The sequence below is a fragment of the Brachyistius frenatus genome, unplaced genomic scaffold (assembly GCF_029030835.1).
Source record: "Brachyistius frenatus isolate BFR_SWC_R1_liver_20210118 unplaced genomic scaffold, ASM2903083v1 Contig_28, whole genome shotgun sequence".
NCBI lineage: Eukaryota > Metazoa > Chordata > Actinopteri > Embiotocidae > Brachyistius > Brachyistius frenatus.
The window spans coordinates 3,778,647-3,792,354 of NW_027210627.1; the positions used below are offsets into that span (position 1 = coordinate 3,778,647).

Sequence of the window (13,708 nt, forward strand, 5' to 3'; positions counted from 1 at the left end):
TCAATCCATCCATCCATCTCCTTAGACATCGAATAAACTGACCCCAGTGTCACAGACACTTAGCAGAGTTAACGTTGCAGGTGTTACAATGCCTTACAAAGGAATATATATTCGGGTTGGACAACTGGATGAATATTGTGTTTATCTGTAATTGGCTGAGTCACAGCTGGCTGTTTTTTTTTTGGTTGTTGGGGGTGATTGTTTTCAAACAAATTTGTGCTTGTATTTATTAATTATATTCGTCTGTCACATCAAAAACCAATGCCGTAATTAGTGAACGTACAAAGTGCAATTAACAATTCAAAAAGCCGGCAGAATTGGATCATATAATGCACCTTAGGCTAATTTAACCTCTTTGTACCTTTGGAGGCAGCAAGCAGAGGTCCTTCATCAAGAGGTATTGGAAAGCTGTTCAGCCTGTCTTAACTGTTTATCGCTTCGCAAAGATGTGATGATAATTTGTTTTTAAATTGAACAGGAGCAGCGTCGATAAAAAAAAACTTCTAAGGCTGTTCTTAAAAGCACAAAATATAGCCTCTTGTATTGCTTATGAACTAAGAAAAATATAAAGGTAGAGTGCAGATCAAAATAAATCGAAAGAAATTTGAGGTTATCCCTGTGCAAAACATAAGCATAGTGTCACTGTAAAGGCTTACAGATAATTTGAAAGAAAAATGCGCATGTTTACCTCGGGTGCCTTAAACAAAGTGTGCAGGTAATGATATTACGATCTGTGCTAATCGGGCAACACACACGCACATCAAAAACAACATCTACGAAGCTTTGTTTTGATTGAAAGTTCCTCACCACATTAAACATCGAAACCAATACTTGGGTTAAAGTTGAATGGCAATCAAGTCATTTTGAACCAAAAATTGTAATTGATGCTGCTTCACTGCCATAATATCATAATTGCTATTCTAGTAAATTGAATATATTTGTGAAGCAAATTATTTGCATTGACAGCAGGAATATCAAAGAGCATCTCCCCAGGTAGGTTCTGAAAACATTAAACATTTATTAGTACTTAACGGAGAGAGCGAGAGAGACAAAGTATCAAAGAGAAAAAAAACAGCCAAATACATTTATCACATGAACAAACAAGATTAAAAAGAATCCTCTCAAGTCAAGTTTTTAAAGCTTCCGCTGGAGCTGGAGAGGCACATGTACAATAAAGATTCTGTTGCTGGAACAAGCGCTGCATATAATGCACTGACAAACATGCACGCACAAAGCAGACACCAAACAGTTGAGCAGCCATCGAATGTCTTCCTCAGCAGTCAGCACGATACCTGATTGTCCAAAAAAAAAATAAGATTTTAAGGCTGACGCATTGATTTTTGATGTGTATTAACAACTGTATGTGCTACTTGGAAAATCCCACAAACTCTTGTAGCGGTAAACACAGCAAACGAATCATGTGTGCACAGAAAACACCCTTTGCACATTTTTAAAGTAACACTTCTCCCGAAACGTAAACGATTCATATCAATTTTTTTTTTTTTTTTTTTTTTTTTCTTTTAAAGTAAGTTAAAAGAATTCTGGATGCATTCCATTTTGTTCAATGGCAGGTTTCTCTTCACAAAACACATAATTCTTCACAAAGTGGGCTGACCGCACAAGAAAGCAGATTATGGTAGTTCACAATGTTCACCAACAGTGTTCATCATCAGCATGTGTCCTCCTCTTACTGCACACGACATACAGTGTTGTCATCTTATGGAATTTGTAATTAATCCGACAGGGGGATTAGAATCTCCTGTCAAAGGCTGAAAGTTACATTGGGCTCTATTTTCCTGAAAAAATGTTGCAAACACTTGGCAAATCTTTGCCGTTTTGGTGACCAGGGGTCTGAACCAGGCAGAGTTAAAAAATATTGTGGCAGAGTTAAAAAATATCGTGGAAGAGAGGTTGAATGATATTACAAACTCACAAACTGTAGATGACCAGATGCAGAACTAAAATGAGGGTGTGGAGGTCTGGTAGGCACAGAAAAATTGAGTTTTGGAGCATTTTGAGATTACAGTACAACCAGGAATCAGCTTTTTGTTTTGATGAACACTTACGTTTTAATTGAATTATTTTAATTACCAAAAAAACATGTTTTTAGATATTTATGTGTAAAAGTCTACTTAAATTATTTTATTTTTTTAATGACTAATTCAAATTTTCTTTGAGTAAGGTTTTCTGAATTAACCTTCATTGAAATGTAGGCAGATAAACAATAAATCTGCTTGTAGCAGAAATACAAAAATAATATATCATACTTTACATCTTTAATTTTATTATACAAAAAAATACATAACCATAACCGAATACATTTACAGTTAAATATGTGATCAATTGGTCACATTTAAATGAAAGTCCCTGCACAAGCAGAAGCATTTATTTATGAACTTGATTAATTTGATTGTATTTGTTTTAGAGCACACTTCACTGTTTGATCACAGTAGTGAAATTCAAATGAAGTACACGGTGTTAAGTAGGATGGCATTTTCAGAGGATTATGTGAAATGCACTCTTGAAGGCATTGCATTAACGTTGCCCTGGGAATGATACAAATGGGTGGGGGCAGGAATGAAATGACATTCGGGACGAGGGGGATGTGCAATAAACCGCTGCAAGTCCAACTTGGGACACCTTTCTGAGCCCATTAGCCTGTGTGTGTGTGTGTGTCCGTGTGTGTTTGTTGATGGAGACGGATGTTCGTAGCAGGCTCGGTCTAATTGGCTCATTTCAGCTGATTTCAGCTCCGGCTGGTTCATCACGGCCTGACCCTGCACCAGCACAGCCATCATTGGGATCCGTTAGCTGGATTAGCAGAGGATAACTGTGCTAACCAGTCATGATAATTGTTTCCGTGCAGTTCACTTTAGCCGGAGCCCAGAAAGTGCTGCCCTGTCGCCGTGATCTGCTCGATTCTTGTCAAAGAGCTGTTTCACACTAAAGATAGAATCTGCTGGTGTGAAGTAGGAGGAATACAGAATCTGCATGCAGCCTCTCTTTCTCCAGGTATCACTAAATCCCAATTCATGAATGCAGGTTGCTATGACATTTTAGCTGTGCGCATACTGAGAAGGATTTTGGAGCGCTGTGGGGTATCTGCCGTTCTGAGCTTGTTGTGAGCAGAGCAAAATTCAAGTTACCGTAATTTCCTGAAAACCCTGACGCTGGTTCTACCTTTACAATCTGCACTTGTTTTAAAATATTTTCACTAACATTTTTGGTTTGTTCCGGGCGCATTGGATAACTCATTTTGTGATGTTACGCTTCCATGAACATAAGCTACAAGTGCAACTATTTAAAAACTTAATCAAGAGAAACCAAATGGAAAATATTCTGTCATAATCCGCTGGACAGGACCCACTGTACTTTTGCTTTTTAATAGAAATGTCTCCACAGATTTGATAGATTTCAGAACTAAATTATTATCTATACTGATGTGAGAATTTATTTAGTTGTACTGACATACCACAGGTTGTTGTGGATAACCGAACGTCGGTTTGTCATACCTTTGGAGCCACAGGTTGCACAGGTAATACTTCATTTAATATCAACCAAATTAAACATTGCATTTTTTTTTTGTAACGGTACATTTTTGGAAGATGACAGAAACAATTTGCAAATTTAAAAGTAAATTACAAGGAAGGTCTAGTGGGATTTTACAGAGGTCTCTGCTTCCGTATTCAACCAACTTTCCCTCTGCAGGAAAATATAGCCCACTGTCTATTGAATAGAGTTTGGGAGGATACAGTTACATACAATAATCCATTTTTTTGATCACATTTAGTAAACGCTTGGTTGCAAGAACAAAGGGTCATAAATTCTCAACATTCAAAGTGATGGATATTAATATTCTTGTGTACTTGTTTCTGCTGTAGCTTATCATTACTGTTAGATGTGGTCCTCATGTTATATACAATCAAGGTAATAGCAGGGAAAAGAACAGGTTGGGGAAATAAATTTCCTTTAAAGTCAAACAACCACCATGATATACAACCCCCATTTCTAAAGAAGTGTGGATGTTGTGTCTGATTAGAGCTGCTCAACAGTTCGGGGTCTCCTTTGTTGTATTTTCGGTTACATGGTGCAGCAAATGTTTTCAATGGGGTGCCAGGTCTGCACTGCAGGGGAGCCATTTCAGCCCCCAGACACTTCTACTATGGAGCCACGCTGTTGTAATATGTGTAGAATGGGGTGTGACAGTCTTGTTAGAAGAAGAAAGCGAGGCCATTCCTGAAAATGACATCTGGATGGCAGCATATGCTGCTCCTAAACCTGTATATATAATTTAGGGTTCCCAGATGTGGTTGACAATGGTTTCCGGAAGTGCTCTTTGAAACCTACGGACTTCTGCAGAAGCTTCTCTTCTCAGTGTCATTTGGAGGCCTCTGAAGGTGATGAGCCATCGTCCCCCAGTAAGAGGGTCGGTGCAGCAGCGAAGAAAACAGCTGACCTTTACTACTTACCAACACATTATGCCGATCGGCAAGAGTCTGCGTTCGCTGCCAATAGCATTCAGGGCTAATGCAGGCTGTACTGTGATGTGTGGAGGTTTAGGAGGTCATCAAACATACATCATGTTTGCTCTCAACAGCTGCAGCTCAGGTTCACAGCCTTCGTCGAACTCAGGCTTGATATATATATATATTTTTTTTTCACCATGACCAGTGTGTTTTGTTAAAGCCTCTTTGTGTAGAAAACAATTCAGATTTTGGTGACTCCTTTTGGCAGTATTATATGTGGAAAGACAAGTGTCACAAACTGGCGTTCAACTTTGTAAGTTCTCCGTAGTTTACAGTGTTTGTGGTTTAAGTTAGTTTTTTTTTTTAAGTAAACGACATTTTTCCATCTTTTTGTCACTTTACCTTTGCACCCCTCTTCAGAGTTCCCACGAGACTGCCATAGGTTCGCCGTGCTCCAGCTACAAAGATTTCCATTAGTCTCTACAGCCCCTTTTGACACTAGACGGCCGCTACAGTGTTTCCTCCTCGTCCTCGGCTGTTGCGCTCGTGCTTAGAACGGGCACATTTTCTTTAAGCGAGATATCGTCCACCTGCTTGGGGCCACTGTCCTCAGGCTCCTCAGGTATGGAGGGGTCAGAGTTACTAATCACATACCCTGGGAGGGTGGCGTGCATCGTGATCACGGGGGCACCTGCGCTCCGATAGACACGGCTGGAAACGAGCGTGGTGGAGCGTGTGGAGGGCCCACCGCCAGCCAGGTGGGACTGACTGCTGGTGCTGTTGTTGTTGTTAAGGCCGACGACTACAGAGCCGTAGCGGTAGCGGCCACAAACAACTGGGCCCTCCCACTCAAAGGCCAGGTTCCAGCGTGTCCATGTTTTCTTTATCTCTGTCTGGACCTGCGGGCATGAGAAGAAAAAACAAAACAAAAAGAAGCTCTAAACAGGGTTGGAATAAGTATGGAGGTCATCGCTTTCCCCTGCTGCGTGCACATCACGGTGCTGAGCTCCATTTGTGCAACAGAAGCAGCCTCAGGGCTTTTTGTTCGCCCCTCGTATCTGGGATCTCGTGATTTAACATATAGACACCGGGTAATTCTTTTTTTTTCATTTTTTTTTTCAAGTTAGATTGTAAATGCTTTTTCAAATATGGATTTTGATGTTTGTCTTCATCAGCATCATGTTAATCTTCAGATCTGCCACGAATGCTGCGACCATACACTCGGCTTTCACGGCTCGTTTGCTGAACACAGCTGCCTGCAGTTTTCTACTGGCAGGGCAATAAACAATATTAAACTATACACACAACGTGTGGGCTGAACGGTGCTTTGGAAGCAGCTTAAAGCTCTGTAGAGCTGCTGAGGCACTTTCACATTACATGGGTCATGTGGTTCACAGTTAATAACCAAGTTTTGCTTTGTGGAACTTTGATTCAACAGAAAATAAAAATCCTCTCTTGAGTTTTGGATGTCAGTCTCTGGGAAAGAAGTTGGAGGCTGAAATAGAGAGATTCTCGGGAGAAGGAGGATCACAAAAAGAAAAACAGGAGAAGTGTAAAGATGAGAGAAGTCATAAAGACAGACCTAGAATTGTGTGTGGACGGGACACTGGAGTAATTAAACCATATAAAGCCAAACAAAAGTACCTTTTGCTATTTCTTTATTTGCCTTTTTCTGTCATGGATGTCTTTTATAAAAATGGAAATAAAAACCATTGTCCACTCACCTCTCCATTGCAGTAGCAATAAATAATGGACACAAAGAAGCCCTGAAAAGAAGAGATTGAGACAAGTTGTGAGATCAAAACCGACACGCGAGATGATCACAGTACAAATACAGTCACACATTTGTAACCGAAAACATGCAGTTAAGAATAGAGCAGGAGATCTTCCACCGTGAGAATGTTTTGTTTCCCTCTTCACTAGAAACAGCTGAGCAAGCTTTTCACACAAATACAATGTGCTTCAGGTTTTGTTTTCTGGAAACTTACAGTGAATTATAATAACACACAGGTTTTATATATATATATATATATATATATATATATATATAAAATGATGAATTTTGCTGTTGCATGTACTAAATGTCATTCTTATCAGTGTGTGTGTGTGTGTGTGTGTGTGTGTGTGTGTGTGTGTGTGTGTGTGTGTGTGTGTGTGTGTGTATATAACTATAACTATATATAGTTCTTATCTAATATAAAAAGAGAGAAAGAAGTGGCTTTCTGTTCTGACCTGCTTCAGTGTGTTCCTGCTTCACACCATGATATGTACAACTCAAACGAGATAAATGGTGTGAAAGTATGGGAAGATGGAAAAGTAGCTGCCTCTTATATGTATTTGTGTGTCTGTGTGTGTCAGTGTCTTGATGCACATCTCTTATAGTAAGAAACATCCTGGCATTACATTTATGAAATTCATAAATCAACACAGTACCCTGGAAAAAGTTCATCCTAACGGTCATTGAATAAGAATATACTGTACAGTGTCTAACGGAATATTTTCTCCCCACTTGCTCTTCGTATATTTACACTTGCCCGGCAGCCAAAACATGCAAACGATGCTTTTTTTTTCCCCATAATTGCGGTGTTTCATTATAAACAGTACAAATAACAATGAAGTTCCCCGTCGATTTGGTTGCGTATGACGTAAGAAGAGATGAGAGCAGATCTTATGATGATAACATTCCACCGAGTATGGAGGACCTTAATAATAAACTCTCGTTTCAAGAACTGAGACGATGCCGAGAGAGAAGTGATTCCTTCAGGTGGGGAATTTACTCGTGGTGTTTGTTGTTAATGCCGAGACTCATGCGGTTTAGAGAAGCACCTAGTCACCACTGCAGCACAAATAAGACGGGTGTGTGGCAATAAGATAAAAGAATTGATAAAAGAGTGCATCTCATAATGCATTTGTCTTCCCTACATGTATTTTTACCACAATGCATTTGGTCTTTATCTGGTCCCTTTTTACGAAAACGATGACGTCATCTATGACGATGACAACTGACGCTGATTAGGGCTCACTGTAGATGTGAAGGGCTCCTCTTCAATGAAAACAATGATTCTTAGATTGAGATGATTATACACTGGTTCCTGTAATATCTGTGATTAAGGCCGTCCTCTATGTTCGATCTCATCAGATGCGCCCTAGATTTTTGTATTTGCGTGTGTTTGCTAATGTTCTCATGCTGAGGTTAATGGAGGGATGCCGTTGGGTCTCTTTAGGCTCATTAGGTGGCGCGGTGTAATTCTGGTCCAAGGTTTGGTCCAAATTGTGCTTTTGTTGTTGTTGTTTCTGGATACCATCACAAATGCAAGCACAGTGTTGCGTGTTGGCTTTAGTAGGCAGAAAGCGCACAAAGACACCTCATATCAGCTTGATCAAAAATAAAATTGATGTGATTTGCTTGCTTGAGGAATAAATACGTTTCTTCGCTTTTGCTTGATTAAATACATGCAGGCATCAGATTTCAATTTGAATTATGTGCGCGCCATCTGGGGATCATTTAAGGAGTTTGCTCCACAGGATTATGGGTGGGTCATGCATTTTAGGTTCATTCATTAATGAGTCTTTCCAATGTCATCTGATGAAACGGGTACCTGATCATTTGGGATTTCCACACGCTATACTTTTTCACACTGGACTTTTAGTCATATCATTTAGTCTTAAAAAAAAAAAAAAAAATTGTATTTACCGTCAAAGTCAACATAACGTCAATGTGAGTCATGCTTTCTGTTTGTGAAGACGTCTCTTGTTTGATCCTAAGTTCTCATCATACTTTCATCAAAGTGATATTTTTTTTTATCTCGTCCTGAATTATGAACCATGTTTACCAATAGATGACGGGCAGGCACATGGCTCTTTCACTTTTTCTTCAGGCTGTCTTTGTGCGACGCATCACTGAAACAGACCCACGCTCATTTCGATTGCACTCACGGATGCTCCCTGCATTTTAAAATAAGGGAAGACCTTTTAAAGACACTGCAACATTATTCATGTATCTCTTCTTTCTCCAATTAATTATGATTTAAGATCGAACTTGTATCATGGGCTTTGACGCTCTTGAAATAAAAAGACTTTCATGCCATTTGTATATTGCAGAAAACTAAATGCACTGACAGCCCTGCAATGCTTTCATCATTAATATCTATGATGACGCCTCGTACTGCTAGTAGATCAAAGTATTATTTAAACTAATCTTGAGAAACTAAACCTCTACTATGTTGTCTGTTTGATACATGCTTACGTGCTGCAATTTAGGTAGTTTTAATGTCTGACTACAGTCAACTATTTTTTTATCGAGCTGATCAGCCTCTATGTTCCATGGAAGGCAAAATTAATTAGCGTTTTGCCAACCATGTTAGTAAACTTGTCAGGATGCTCTGACAAATGTAGTAGCAATTTTTGTGTTTTTACAAACCTCTAACATTGTTAATTACTAAGATAGTAAATTACTATTATTGGGAAATTGTATATTAGAGACAATGTGCAATTGCCAAGAAATTGAAAAAAGGGGGGACGGACATAAAACTAAAAAAGGCAAGACATGCTTATAATTGATGGTCATTTCTTTACTCTGGTGAGTCTCTTTATAACCATCTGAAGGCAACAGACAGATATCTGATCCATCTGGTCTCTAACTGCACTGATTTCGTCCACCGTCAGATCTCAATCGCTCACGGCAAAGCTGCCGTTTAACTGTTCCATAGTTACAGAAAACTGTTAATGTGCACTTCAAAGTTGTCAATATTATGAATTATTCTGATGTTTCTAATGCAAATCAACAGATGTCTGGTATAATCACACATTAGGAACAATTTGGCAAAAGAGTGAAGGTCGACTATTCCGCTGGCTCTCCAACCAGTCGCTCGCGAGCCACCGGATGTGTGTGTGTGTGTGTGTGTGTGTGTGTGTGTGTGTGTGTGTGTGTGTGTGTGTGTGTGTGTGTGTGTGTGTGTGTGTGTGTGTGTGTGTGTGTGTGTGTGTGTGTGTGTGTAGTATCAATTTGTTGTTGTTTACATCAAAAAAGCTTATTCGCATCGTTTTGGTGCAGCTCAACTTCAGCCAACTCCCGAAGTGCAGACGTGTGTTCACCTGATAATAAAGTAGCCATCGCAGTTCACAAACTTTTTTTCTCTCTTGTTTTTTTACAAGAGCTATATCTGCCCACAATCTTCTGTTATACACAACATGTAGTAAGTACGCCAAGCTGAAAATAAGCCGTGATTATGTATGACATGTAATTTACATCGGAAAGGTCACACCCACACTTACATGGATAGAACTTGCTGATTTCAACTGAATTATACAGCGCTAAATTATGACGCTGAATCAATCTCGTTATCAGGCCGCTTCACTGAATAATAAAGTGCAGTCTTCACTTTGAATGTCGCTCCGAGTAATTCGTAGAAGATAATTGTTGCTTGTGAGATGAAAATGTTACGTTTCTCAGAGCTCCACAATAAAATCTACAATCTCCATCACTTGCATTCTTATTGTGGAGACGGATGTCCTGGTATTGTAACTAAGAAATGCAGAACTGCAGGTGATAAATGTTGTTGACGTTTAAACTGGTCCATGGTTTATGATTGGGTCTGTGTGAGCTGTTATAATGTGTCAGTTTACAAGACATCTGTTGATTTGCATTAGAAACATCAGAATAATTCATCAAGCTGACAACTTTGATGTGCACATTAAGTGAGTTTCCGGTAACTATGGAACAGTTAAGCAGCGGCTTTGCCGTGAGCAATCGAGGTCTGACGGTGGACGACATCAGTGCAGTTAGAGACCAGATGGATCAGACTCTCAGTTAAATATCAGGAATTACAGAACTGGAAGGAGAAACTCAATAATCTTTCTTCTGTCCGTCTGGCATTAACAGCGTAATTGACTTGTTGAAAAACATGCAATAAAAGTGGAAGAATAAACCAAACGAAGGACACCGGGTGATTTTTAGGGAGGTTAAAAAAGGTGTACAACGTAACTCAAATATTATAGAAATCAAGTTTACTCAGCACTGACCTGCTGAGTCAGCAGGCAGCGAACAATGCAAAATGCACAATCCGCTGCTCTCGAGGAAAAGTTGCTCAGCGCAGGACAGTTTGCTGATGCTACACTGAATTATGCACCATGCCCCAGCAAGAGAATATATGGTAAGACTTCTTTACAGGTTACGTAATAAAAAATAAATTCAAAATACCTGAAATGAGTTGAAGAACAGCTCACAGTACATTCGAATCTCCCAGCTTGGTCCCTGAAACGTGTGAGGCATCCCGACAAAGATGATGTAGTGGATGCCAAACACCAGCACGAGCACAAGGGTGGACTTTGCCAGTTTCCTGTGGAGACATATACAGTACATACGTATAAATGTAATGTCACGTTTATTAATGGATATTCATTTTAGTTTTAAATTCAACCGAATTAAAGCAGCAGTAATTACCATAGGGGGAGATCAACTAGCAGTAAATTAGTTTTATGTTTGCCTTTTTAATGCCTTCTAACTCCAAGATTAGTTATGATGTTTTTTTTTGTTGCCAAGCTCCATTTAGTCACACCTTAAGATAAATCTCCTTATTCTACAAAAACACAGAAGCAGATTTCAAACTTGTCCCTGGGGGAATATTAATTTGAGGAAAATTTACTTTATTACTTAAGCTCTGTTACTGGTCTGTAAAGCTTATCGTTTAGGCTCAGTGTTAGGGAAACCTACATTGTAAATCTTTCAAACAAAGACAGCGGCTGTTTCCTGAATCCATTTGCACATCGGAATCGAAAAGTGTGCAATTTTTTAATTAACTCTATAAATTACTTTTTTTGCCGGGCTTATTTTCTGGTGGAAGTGCCGACAGCACTGCGTCCAGATAGGTGAGCTTTACTCAGTGGTTGCGCAAGATACATTACAGCCCTCACAAATATGAACAAATATATTTCTGTGTTTTTCTTCCAATTCTAGTCTCTGCAGAATACAACTAATTGCAACGCAACATCCATATGACAACACGAGCACCTGAGAAAGTGGGCGACATGTTCAGAGTTTCACTTTCAAGCTCTGTACGGAACCGATGAGTATCACAAACATACAACTAGCTCATCAGCATATGTTGTTAATGTTAAAAAACAAGCCTCCAGTGCCATATTGTCATCAAACAAGCTCAGTCAAGACTCACAGCCCTCCTAAAACAAATAATGCACATGCCTCCATTTTCTTCTTGTAATTTATGAAGACCATCTGGATCCTGTTGTCTCTCCTTCGGTCTGCAAAGCGGACTGGAATATTCAGACGACTTTTAAATTCAGATGAGGACTGAAGCTCAGTGTCCTCATGCAATGATCCACTCCGGATGGTTAGGAATTATTTCGTTTCCCATTTAAACTCGGCTGTCGCGCACTCTGTTGAAATTGTAACAACGTGGGACACTGAAGGTTTGGATCCATGAATTTTACACTATCTGAAAAGGAAGCATAGCAGGCTGCCACCTTAGGAGAAATCCTGCAGTTGAGAGGGAACTGATCTGTCGTCTACTCCGTTTCTCCATGTCACATATACTACAGTGTGTGGTAGTTTACTATAAGCATGATAACTGTTTGCCCGATAATTCTAATTTATCATTTTTGACCAAGCCACAGTGCAAAATACGTATAATTAAAAAGAATTCAAAAAACTTAAAGTAAAAATGTGTCATAACACTGCAGGATGCAGTAATGTTAATGCTCTTGGCTAACAAAACTTGTCAACTGCCGGCCCCTGAAAAAATGAAAGGTTAAGCAGTGATCTCTTTCCCCACTGACCTCTCTTCTGTTAACATTAAAACAAAGAAGTAGGGATGTCACAATCTAGTGTCGCTCTACTGCTAATGTGAAAACGAATAATAAACAGTGCTTCCCCCCCAAAAAGACGGCAATTTAGTTGAAACGGGTGACTTCAATCAGAGATGGAGTTTGTGGTGTGTTCTTAGCAATTACATTTTTAACTTGAAATATATATATATATATATATAAATAACATGCAAATATGCAATAATTGCATGTTAAATTCGAGCTTGTTTTGGTTCATGTTTTTTTTCTTCCCCAGTATTCCCTCTTGCTTCTAAAGTATGCATGGTAAACAAATTGGGAGGCTAGTGTTTAAAATTCATCCGTGCATATTTGGTTTGGAATTATAATGATTATCCAGTAAAGTCATATATTAATGCCATGTGCGTAAGTAGTCATTCTTCTATATCAAATTTAGTTTCTTCAATATCATTATCCACGACATGAAAATGACATATAATTGCAATTACAATTTCTTCTTTCGTCGCTATCATATATTGTTGGTGTCTTGGTTTGATCAATGTCAAAAATCAGTCTCTGTCTTTTCAAGTCTATTTTGCTTTTGTCAGCAGTTATTTTCTCCACCCGAGTCCCTGTCTCTTTATCTCCTTTTTTTCGGTGCCCTAACATCCATTAGTTTCTTTTAGTTTCTATGAAATGGGCTGCATTTGGCTTGCATCTATAGCCTCTGGTTAACTGCACTGTATCACAATCATCTTTTCTGAAAATGGTCTGCTCATCTCCATAAACTGTAGTCCTCTTGAATAATACACTGTAATTATATTGTCCTTATCTGGCAACCTGGCGACAGCACCGGCAGGGGAGGATAATGGTGATAATTACATGTGTGAAAGTGTATTTTTGTTTGTGCGCGTGCGTGCACCCATGAGTGTGTAAAATGATAAACCAATGATTAACTGATCTGATCAACTATTGTCTATGTTTCAGTAGGCAGATTTAAATTATTCCATTGTGTCGTGCTTTTGTTGTCCAAAATGAATGGAAATACATTATTGGACACACCATTGCACTATATTTATATATTGCATTACATATATTTTTAATCATTCTTAAATATTCATTTAATGTCACATCAAGTCAGATATTGATACAGCACATTAATAATCTACATACAAGACCAAAGTTGATTTGTTTTAATGAATTAAACTAAATTAAGCCATCAAAAACATCAACAAAACAAATTATAATGAATTATAATGAATTTGAGATTATATTATGTATTGAGGCAAAACAACACCCTGTTATACAACCTGGTCCTGCTGACTCCAAAGTATGTCCCCCTGGTGCAGAGGCAGCCTGTGACCACCAGGACTGTGAGGAGGTGGACACAGGAGGCTAAAGAAGCCCTGCAGGACTGCTTTGAGTCCACGGACTGGAATGTGCTGTTTGGACCACATGGGGAGGAC

At 39.1% G+C, this 13,708-nt stretch overlaps 1 protein-coding gene across 1 annotated transcript in view; it reads right to left on the reverse strand.

Moving 5' to 3' along the window:
• Window positions 1–1,886: 1,886 nt before the first annotated feature.
• The window catches only part of pth2ra (parathyroid hormone 2 receptor a), a 46,046-nt gene continuing 34,224 nt past the window's right edge, over window positions 1,887–13,708 (reverse strand). The window contains exons 11-13 of the mRNA XM_069698873.1: window positions 10,666–10,804; window positions 6,191–6,232; window positions 1,887–5,365 (exon numbers count right to left, since the gene is read on the reverse strand). Coding sequence (XP_069554974.1) covers window positions 4,976–5,365; window positions 6,191–6,232; window positions 10,666–10,804 — 571 coding nt within the window. The 3' untranslated portion in view covers window positions 1,887–4,975. The remainder of the gene's footprint in view (window positions 5,366–6,190; window positions 6,233–10,665; window positions 10,805–13,708) is intronic.